Source organism: Pseudorasbora parva, chromosome 11 (assembly GCF_024679245.1).
Source record: "Pseudorasbora parva isolate DD20220531a chromosome 11, ASM2467924v1, whole genome shotgun sequence".
NCBI lineage: Eukaryota > Metazoa > Chordata > Actinopteri > Cypriniformes > Gobionidae > Pseudorasbora > Pseudorasbora parva.
The window spans coordinates 3,272,263-3,283,664 of NC_090182.1; the positions used below are offsets into that span (position 1 = coordinate 3,272,263).

General features: G+C 39.9%; 1 protein-coding gene across 1 annotated transcript; it reads right to left on the minus strand.

Annotated features, from left to right (window-relative positions):
- Positions 1–5,500: 5,500 nt before the first annotated feature.
- Positions 5,501–11,197, minus strand: LOC137092530 (E3 ubiquitin-protein ligase TRIM35-like). Its single transcript, XM_067456806.1, has 6 exons — positions 10,802–11,197; positions 7,096–7,191; positions 6,753–6,983; positions 6,620–6,642; positions 6,419–6,537; positions 5,501–6,048 (listed from the first exon to the last, which is right to left on the minus strand). The coding sequence occupies exons 1-6, from the start codon at positions 11,195–11,197 to the stop codon at positions 5,501–5,503; spliced, it is 1,413 nt and encodes a 470-aa protein (XP_067312907.1).
- Positions 11,198–11,402: the final 205 nt, after the last annotated feature.

Here is an 11,402-nt window from a genome sequence, read left to right on the forward strand (position 1 = left end):
GCATTTACCGCGAACTGAAGGAGAGCGGGCGGAACCGGAACAAGAGTCTTAAAGGGGCCACGCGCCTTATTTAACAAAACATCAAATCACTGAAAAATGGACATATAACAATAGAAACATGACATCCCATTCAAAATAATCCAATATTAAAAGAATAAATGAAATGAAATATTAAAAGAATACTTTTCAGAATACAAAACAATAATATAAATGTAAAATAATTGAGAGAGAGATTTTGAGTGGAATTAAATAAATATTACACCCGTTACACTCGCAAAGAAAGGTGGCTATATTGGTCACTGAATTTTGTTTTGTTTGGTTTTTGAATGTCAGAAATGTATATTTGTGAATGTTGAGATGTTATATTGGTTTCACTGGTAATAATAAATAATTGAAATGGGTATAAATTAGTTTTTTGTTAAGTTGCCTAATAATTATGCACAGTAATCACCTGCACACACAGATATCCCCCTAAAATAGCTAAAACAAAAAACTTCCAAAAATATTCAGCTTTGATATTAATGAGTTTGTGTTCATTGAGAACATGGTTGTTGTTCAATAATAAAATTAATCCTCAAAAATACAACTTGCCTAATAATTCTGCACTCCCTGCATGCTATACAAATAAAATTGCCTTGCCTTACCTATGACCTTAAAAGTGATCAACATCCAAAAAACTGAAAGAAACATGAACCAGAAAACCTGACAGCTAACCAAGCAGAACTTGAGAGAATATCTGAGGATCTTCAAGCCTCAGCCTTTGGTTTGGAGCAGATCATGAGGGAGATCGGTCAGATCTATGAATCCTGTTCATCTGTGGAGAAGAACAAGAAAGGCCTGCAGGTTCACTTCTCTTCTCTCCCGAGTCTTGCAGCTGAGATGATGAGCTCTGGATTTCCACTGGAGCTGATGGATGGAGATGCTGCTCATGTTCCTGTGATCTGGATCTCTGCTGTTCTAGATCAACTCATCCAGAAACTGGGAGACCAGAGAGTGTTTGCGCTGTCAGTGTTAGGGATTCAGAGCTCTGGGAAATCCAAATCAATGCCATGCCTGGACTCCAGTTTGCCGTCAGTGCCGAAAGGTGCAGCAGAGGAGCTTTCATGAAGCTGGTCCGACTGTCAGACGAGATGAACACTAGAGATGAAGTTTGACTAGATTCTGGTTGTCTTCATGCTCTAGATCTGGCTGGAAGATCAACAAGAGATCATGACAATGAATTGGCCACATTTGTTGTCGGTCTTGGAAATATGACCCTGATCGACATCTTTGGAGAAAACCCATCTGAGATGCAGGTGTAACCAATAGCGCTAGTATGCGCCGTAGCTACTCTTTTCTCTATCCGTGTCAGGATACACAGTAATGGACCAGAATACTAGGTTCGCTACAGAGGGCAAGAAATACGGTAAATCACATCAATACAGAAACCAGACAGACCAGGAAAATGACTTTAGCCAAATGATTTTCTTTACTTGCAGGAAATTGAATAAATGTAGATGAAAGGAAAAAAAACAGTAAAACAAGACGATTATAACCACCAAATAAATGGTGTCTTTCCCTTTAAGAAATTTATGTTTGAGCTCCTTTGTGGTTATTTTATCTAATTATGTTTTTGTTGACTTTGTTATTGAAATGGTCTTTAATAATAATATTAATATTGATATATTTTTAATTATTGGGGCTTAGTTTATTTAAATTCTATGTAAGTTTGATGTCTCTTTCTAACTTCTATTTTGGAGCTTTGTTTCCTATTACCTTGGCCGAGTTAGAACCCTTAACTCACACAGGAAAATACAATTGCAATAAACAGATTGCTTTGAGAAAAAAATGACAGTTTAACTGAAAATAAAACTTGACAGTAATTCACTGCAGATTAACAGTTCTCAGTATGTGCAATATAAAGAAAGGAAAAAAATAAAGTAGTCATTTGAATCCAAGAGATGAATCAAATGAATGCAAAGTCTCTTGGTGGACTCGTAGTGCAAATGGCTTGTAGTGTAATGTTCAATAGTGTAACGATCAGTTCAGTGCAATGTTTAGGCGACTGTAGTGATGTCCGGTTCGCGAACAAATTGTTCTTTTTAACCGGATCTTTATAGTGAACCGGTCGAACCAGTTCACCAAATCGAACTGAATCGTTCTAAACTGTTCACGTCTCAAATCAGGGCTGATCCCACAAGTTACTGTAGTTATTAACTTTCTGCCATCAGTGACAGTCTCTCAAACTAGAAATAAAACGAATATCTTGAAGTAGATGCTGTAACTCCAATCGTTAGCTGAAGTGAGACATGTTTTGCTGAGAGATCTGATGAACTCACGAGCAGCTGATACTGAGCATGCGCGTGTAACCGAACGTAGCGGTTCTCGGATCCTCGGATCAGCAGTACAGAATCAAAAACCGTTTCTGTCGGACACGTTCGATACAAGGGGGTAATCTAGCGCTCGGAAAGCGTTCCAGGGGCTGCCATTGCTAACCAAGCCATCACCTGCTGTTAGCATCCCATTGACTCCCATTCATTTTTGAGTCACTTTGACAGTGAATAACTTTACATCTGAGACGTTTAAAGACTCCATTTGTCCATTGTTTATTTATAAAGAAACACGACAATGTATAAAAGGCTCCATTACCTTGTATCTTACACTATCGCCCCGCAGAAGCTGTTTTTGTAAAAATAGGCTAACGATTGCGTCATAACCAACGCGACTCTGTCGCACAGTTGAGAAATTACCGTATAGACCTGAGGAGACGCTCGCAGGCAATCTTCTACTGTCTATGAGACAGTCGGGGGGACGTGGAGACATAAAGTCTGATAAAGTCAAGGGGGAAGAATGGGGAGAAGCCCATAGTGAGCCAAAAGCAACGGGAGAAAATATTTAAACAACGCGATTCAGCTTTCACTTTCCACAACTACTAGAAGACCTACAGCTGTCCGACAGGAGGCTCACGTCACATCTACGTCCTCAAGCTCAGTCTGAGCCGGCGCAGTTCGCTCCGCCATCAGGAAGTGAGTGCCCCTAGGTTGACTTCATTATTTCGCCGTTGACGTCAATGGGGTCGCTCGGTCCATTTCTTTTACTGTCTATGGTTCGATACTGAGAACCGATGAGCCGATGAGCTGCGCATGCGTGTTATTTGTTCAGAGGAACGAAATGCAGGTTAAGTGTATTTAAAACTATAATCACGTTTGGAACATAGACCGTAAAAAAATATGGACGACTCGACATTATCCGTTTCCGCTTGGCAGATTTGAAGCTTTCAGGCGGCCTTGCACGGCGCGGACATCTTGGGACCGAGTCTGCGCAGTAGAGAGCAGGAAGTACAGTCGCGATATCAAAAGCCCGCCCACACTCTCGCAGATGCAGAACAATTAATTATGTTGGTGTGAAATAAACAGTTATGGAAATGTAGAAATTAAAGCTAAAGCTCTAATCTGCTCCCAAAAATTTCAAAAAAAGTCTGTTAGTGCCTCAGTGACAACTTCACTCAGAGAAGCCGTCAGTCTCAGCTGTCAATCATGACGTCACACCCCCCGTTTTTATAGCATCAGATAACTAACTCAAAGTAAACTTATTTTTAAAACGAACACCTGAAATGAAATCATCGTGATGATAACTGCCTTCAGTGACATAAACTAACTTTGGGGAAACATTTTTGAAGTGCAATTTTATTATTTAGTTTGCCTCGCGTCCATTAGAAATCACAGAGGGGCGGCTATACTGGGACCGGTCACCGGGGGGCAATCGAGGCCCGAAAGCTTCAGTAAATGAGAGGGAGACTGCAGGCTTGGTTTGGAAACATCATAGCAAAGCTGTCACTGTATTATTTTAAAGTTTTGGAAACAATGGATTGTAAAACGGTCAAATTAAACATTTATTTGTTTTATCAATAATGCAGGATATTTTCAGGAACAGCTTTTATCTTATTTAATTTCTAAATCGATACACATTTTAAAATGTAATCAAAACAGTAGGTTTGATATAGACTATTCAGCTTGCAGCAGTTCGCAGCTCAGCACCCTGTGCTCAACACACACACACACACACACACACACACACACACACACACACACACACACACACACACACACACACACACACACACACACACACACACTGATACAGCGGTTCTCGAGTCAGATCGACCGGTCACAACGGATCACCAGTACAGAATCGAGAACTGTTTCTATCGGACACGGTCGATCTTTCAGACATGTTCGATTCTGAGAACCGGTGAGCTGAGATACTGAGCATGCGTGAGAGCGTCGTAACCGAACTGTTTCTCTCGGACTGGGACAGCTGATGCTGATAATACATGAGCACGGAGGTGAACACTGAGGATTTGTGTAAGTAGGCCTATTATGTCAATGTACGTTTATTTAATCCGTGTGAAACATCAGAGTTTGCACGACAGTGACAGTCTCTCAAACTAGAAATAAAACTAATATCTTGAAGTAGATGTTGTAACAATCGATTCAGTTCGATTTGGTGAACTGTATTTAGTGCTGTTACAAAACATAAATGAAAAAATGTTTCCAAGATGATGATGATGTCAATTATAATTATTACTATATTAAGTTTTGATTACAAATACTTTATATAGATGTGTTTGAAAGCATTTTCATCCGCCGGGATGATAGAAATGACGTCATTATGTAAAGACGTAAAAGAACCGGTGATCCGTTTTTTTTAACCGGATCATGGAAACGAACTGTCCCAAAGAACCGTTTCGCGGAAAAGAACCGAACTTCCCATCACTATTATCCTCCTGAGCTTTGATTCGTCATGTGACTCTCATCTCCACTGTGATTGGTTGTCAGTGTATATCAAAGGTACATCACAGATATTAGCATTTCAATAGGTTGGTAATTCAACATTATTTCAGTCAATGAAATACAGTTATTTACTGTAAATTTAACTTAAATCTGTAAAACCTAAAATGTTGCTACCGTATTTCTTACGGTGAAGTTCTGGCGACCACAGCTGCCGTTTGTTTTACCGTAAATGTTATGGGGATTTTTTACAGTGAACTCTTAGGTCGGCCTCTTGTATTGAGCCGTTGATTCAGGGAACAGTGATTATTTAACACACACTCCACTCCAAACGCCGTCTTCATTTCAAAAATACATTTAGTTTATTAAACACAGCCAAGCATTTCTAAATTCAGTTCATATTTCAAGAAATTAAAATCCAAGCCAAAATAACAAAGTGCTCAAAAAACTGTACTCACCCTGCCACAGATTATTTTTATGCTTTTCTTTTTTAATTTATGAAAGTTATAGTTTACTGACCCATGCTTGAGACGGTCACACCACAGGACAAATCTGAGATTGGGCTCAAAAATGTAAAGAATCAAAAGACAAAGCAGTTTTTATAACAACAGGTCCATGTAAGACAAAAAAATGTTTAAAACATTTCTGAATTTTAAATTATGACAATACTAATTATATTAATTTTTATCACATCACATCAATAACCCATTGATCTGGAAGCAGAATCAGATTTAACTGTGATTTTCTGCTGTAATAATCAGTTTAACTGGTAAGATCCTCAGAGGAGTTGTGCATTCATTACGTAAGAATGGAAAGACAGTCTCAGTGAAGGACGTCCTGAATGTGAGTAAATGTGTGTTAGTTACAGGATCAGAGAATGACACTGTTCCTCTCTCATAGTCCAGCTGAACTCTCACACGCTGAAGCTTCACTTTAACAGGAAAGGCAGTGAAGGGTTGATCTGGGGATTGAGAGAAGTATTCACTGTCCCAGTGCTCCACAAACCAGATATTAGACTTAAAGAAATCCTCTCCCTTCCTCTGGTTTGATGCTGTGGTTATTCCAAGACTCCAGCCTGTATTGTCACCGACCTCCACATCCCAGCAGTGTGTTCCTGAGTTAAAGCCCTCAGATCCCAGGACACACAGACACGAGTCAAACCTCTCTGGATTATCAGGAAGTGTTTTATCTTCATCACTGAGCGACACACACACACTGGTCAGATCAGATGAGAGTGTGAGATGAGGATCTGCTGTGTTTGGATCAAGAGTCAACGGAGCTGCAAAGAGAAGAACATCAGATTACAGGATGAAATATGATCAGAAATGTAAATATAAAACACATATAAAGACTTTCTATAAATCCTGCTATCATGACAATGGTCTGTCAGTTTCTGTCAGAATGGATTGAGGCTTCAGGTTTAATATCATATTCAATAAACACTATTGTATCCTAATACATAAGCAGAGACCATGAGGAACAGACTTCTGTAGTCATTATGAGTTCACTGTATGATCTGATGATCTTCTGAAATACAGTTCAGATTCACTCAGAAACTCCAGTGATTATTATTTCTATCAGATGTTAATGTTGTGTGTGTTTCTATCTGAAGGATGTTTTGCGCTGGTGTCAGATCTGCTGAGACTCACTGTGTTGGACAGTTTCCAGCATCTTCTTCCAGACTCTGGACCGCAGGTTACCCAGATAACGGGACACATCAATCAAAGCTCCAGAACTCATCCGTGGATCCGGCTGTGGGATCTGGACTCTGGAGGAACATTCAGGAGTCAGAACTGCAGTGAATTTGAGTTCAGATCCACTGAGAGAAGAGATACGAGCAGCTCACTCACCTTTCCATTGAGGCGTTAAAGTTCTGGAAAATATAGAGTTTAAAAACATGTTAATATCTTATCAAACACTCTCATTGTCAGTGAGTCTCAAGTTGTTTTATGCTCAAAGAATGAAGCCAGATTGATTGGTCACCTTTAGAAACGAGACGTCATTGGCTTTCATCATCTCCTCCATGTCTCTGATTGTGTGTGAAAGAGCTGAGATGTGTGTGTTCATCTCCTCCAGCTTCTCCTTCATCCTCTGCTTCTTCTGCTCCTCTTCCTCCCTCAGTGCAGTGATTGTAGCTTCTTCTTCGTCTCTGAGAAACTGATGAAGCTTCTCAAACTCTTCTTTAATCTGACGCTCTGTGTGCTCAGCTTGAGACTGAAATCACATCACATTCACTTCAGTCAGCTCTGTGTGAACACACACTCCACTAATGTCAATAATAAACTGTGTGTGAATGTTGAGTGTTTAACTCTTTACACATCCTCACCTCGATGTGTTGGATTGTTTTATCACACTCTCCTTTCATTTCTTCTCCATGTTTGAGCTTGTTTTGTAAGGACGTCAGCGCTGTATTAAATTCCTCCTACAGGTTAAGATGAAAATCTGTGAAACTGATGAAGCTTTAAGAGGTTTAAACATTGTGTATCTGGATGTTTTTATTGTTATATAAATATTTTTATGATGAATGTCTCAGAAGCATTCGGGCCTGAAAATGGCAGGACATGTATCTTTTAAGGTCCTGTTCTTTGCGATCCCCTCGTTCAAAGTTTAGTTAGTGTGTAATGTTGCTGTTAGAGCATAAATAATACCTGTAAAATTATAAAGCTCAAAGTTCAATGCCAAGCGAGATATTTTATTTAACAGAAGTTCCCTTTCGAGGCCTACAGCGAGCGGCCGGTTTGGACGACACCGCTGCACTTCCTGCTGTGATGACCTCACTAGAACCGTTTGTTGACTAAAGCTCCGCCCACAAGAACACGCAAAATAGGGGGCGTGGTCTCGTTGCTCTCCCACGTGGAGAAGAGCGCGCATTCAGCGCTTGCATCGCCCCGTTATGGTAAGAGGCGGGACCTTTCCGGGCAAAGTGCGCTAAGCTGCTGTCCAATCACAACACGGGAAGCGCTAGCCCAATCAGAACTCGTTACGTGTTTCTGAAGGAGGGACTTCATAGAACAAAGAAATCATCAGGCCGTTTTTAGAACAGAGGAAACAGCGCTGTACAGATAAGTATACTGTGTGAAAAATACTGTGTCTTTTTTACACGCGAAACATGAACTCATGTTATATTGCCATGGGCGTAGATTACGCGGGGGACGCGGGGGACGTGTCCCCCTCACTTTTAATAAAATGTATTTTCGTCCCCCGCACTTTTACTGGGTCTCACCGATCCTAGTCGACCCGCTCCGAGCGGGATTCGAACCGGGGTTACCCTGTGCGGGGGCGGACAAGTTAACAGGAACGCTAACGACAGCCTTCTCTAAACTCGGTTGATAGCGCGCTTCTTGAGGTCAGGGGCAAGTGTATTTACATAGAAACCAATGTGAATACATCAAGATTTAAACTCAGAGACAAAAAATTATCTATGCATGACCTGTAATTTTTTCCGAATCTTAATATGAGGAGGGCGCTCTCACAGAAAGTCCAAAAGTGGGTTCGTAATACCCTGTCACGCTGGAGCTGCAGCTGAAGGAAAACAATCGTTATGATGATGAAACGTGACGACGACAATCAGACGAGTGCGACAATATATGCTTTATGTGTGTTTTTTAAGTCATCTCAATGTAGGCTATTTATTGACAATAAAGTATCATATGAATAATGCAACTTGTTTAATGTTTAGTATTCTGCTCATTTATGTAATCGAAAATAGTTAAAACAGTAATATTTTGAACATTATTACAAATTAAAACCGCTTTTTTTCCTATGTGAATATATAGTAATTTATTCCTGTGATCAAAGCTGAGTTTATCATCATTACTCCAGTCTTCAGTGTCACATGATCCTTCACTAATCATTCTCAAATGAGGATTTCATAATCAAGAAACATTTATGATTATTATCTGTGTTGAAAACAGTTCCCAAAATGTTGTGGAAACCATGATAGCCTACATGTTATTTTTCAGGATTCTTTAATGAATAGAAAGTTCAATGGACAGCATTTATTTGCATTTATTAAATAAATTATCTAATTTGTAATATAAAAAATCTCACTTGTGATCAATTTAATGCATGTCTGATCAATAAAAGTATTAATTTCTCTTTTAATTTTACCACAAATGTTTAGAAAATTAAGCATCACCATGAGCAGCACAACTGATAATAATCCTAAATGTGTGTTGATCATCAGATCCTCATATGGGAATGATTAGTGAAGGATCACTGAAGACTGGAGTAATGATGATAAATTCAGCTTTGATCACAGGAATAAATTACATTTTACTATATATTCACATAGAGAACAGATGAGTTACATCAGAATATATATATATATTGCATTGCATAAAATCTATGTCTTAATGTCTTCTGAGTCTTAATGCAGAAGTGTTTGTAGTATATACACCAATCATAAAATTGGCAAAAAAAATAGGAGAATAGGAGAATAATATTATAGATATTAATTATTGATTATTGTTCACCATTCTATTTGATATCTTGCCCAATTAAAAGCAAGAGATGCGATAAATTATATTGGTCCAAAAAAAAAAATGGTAATACGACATTTCTGTCCCCCTCACTTCTGAAAAGATGGCTACGCCCCTGTATATTGCACACTGTAAACATAATCAAAGCTTTACAAACACATGAAAAACGGGTCCTTTAAAATGATTTAACTGCAAATGATGAACATCAAGAAATCACCAAACAAATGTGTTTTTTTGCAATGGCCAATTCTTAATTATTATATCCATGCAGTTGTAAATGTGTTGTTGTACAAATGATACAGGAAGTGAAAGTACACTATATTGCCAAAAGTTTAGGGACGCCTGCCTTTACATGCACATGAACTTTAATGCCATCCCATTGTTAAGCCGTAGGGTTTAATATGGAGTCGGCCCACCCTCTCTAACAGCTTCAGCTCTTCTGGGAAGGCTTTCCTCAAGGTTTAGGAGTGTGTTTATGGGGATTTTTGCCCATTCTTCTAGAAGCTCATTTGTGAGGTCAGGCACTGATGTTGGACGAGAAGGCCTGGCTCTCAGTCTCCGCTCTAATTCATCCCAAAGCTGTTCTATCGGGTTGAGCTCAGGACTCTGTGCAGGCAAGTCAAGTTCCTCCACACCAAACTCCTCATCCATGTCTTTATGGAGCGACGCTTTGAGCACTGGAGCGCAGTCATGCTGGGACAGGAAGGGGCCGTCCCCAAACTTCCCACAAAGTTTGGAGCATGAAATTGTCCAAAATGTCTTGGTATGCTGAAGCATTAAGAGTTCCTTTCACTGGAACTAAGGGGCCAAGCCCAACCCCTGAAAAACAACCCGCATCATAATCCCCCCTCAATCAAACTTTACACTTGGCACAATGCAGTCAGGCAAGTCCTGTTCTCCTGGCGATCACCAAACTCGTCCATGGGATTGTCAGACTGATAGCGTGATTGGTCGCTCAGAGAACACGTCTCACTGCTCTAGAGTCCAGTGGCGGCTGCTTTACTCCACTGCATCCCACGCTTTGCATTGCTCTTGGTGATGTACGGCTTGAGCTGCTCGGCCATGGAAACCCATTACATGAAGCTCTCTACACTGTTCTTGAGCTCATCTGAAGGCCACAGAAGTTTGGAGGTCTGGAGCTGTTGACTCTGCAGAAAGTTTGTAACTTCTACACACTGTGACCCTCAGCATGTGCTGACGCCGCTCTGGGATTTAACGTGTCCTAACACTTCGTGGCTGAGTTGCCGTTGTTCTTAATCGCTTCCACTTTGTTATAATCCCACTAACAGTTGAGTGTGGAATATTTAGTAGTGAGGAAATGTCAGGAATGGACTTATTGCACAGGTGGCAGCCTATCACGGCCCCACGCTTGAGTTCACTGAGCTCCTGAGAGCGACCCATTCTTACACTAATGTGTGTAGAAGCGTCTGCAGGCCGAGAGCTTGATTTATACACCTGTGGCCATGTCTACTAGTCTATTGTATACACAAATAGTATGTGTGTCTGTTTAGCACTGTATTTATCACATGAAATGAGAGACATTTGTCTTACCTTGTAAGATGAAACCACTTCACTGATGGGTCTGAATTTATGATTGTCATGTTGTTTTGAGACTATGCACACGACACACACAGGCTGTTTGTCCTCCAGACAGAAGAGTTTGAGTTTCTCACTGTGTAAACTGCAGATCTCCTCAGACTCTGATGAGCGCCTCTCATTTCTCTCCTTTATCAATGATTCACACAAGTTTTTTAACGTGAGATTAACTGGCGGTTCAAGTTTTGAGGATCTTCTCCTGCAGACGGGACACTCCTGAGTTTCCTTAGTTTTCCAGAACTGTTGCAGACACTCTTTACAAATACTGTGACTACAGGACAGAAAAATAGGAACCTTGAAGATTTCATAGCAAACAGGACAAGAAAGCTCTTCAACAGATTTTGAATCCATTTCCTCGTCTTTTAAAAGATCCAATAATCTACAATTTACTTTCACTTTCTAATCTTTGCTTTGAAAAGTTAATAATTACAATAAAAAACTAATTCAGAAACACACAATAATCCTAATATAAAGTGTCCTTCTCTGTCCTTCACAGCTCTGACTCGTTTCAGCTTTCAGTAAAAACGAAAGTAAGAAATAATAAGACTAGTCTCTT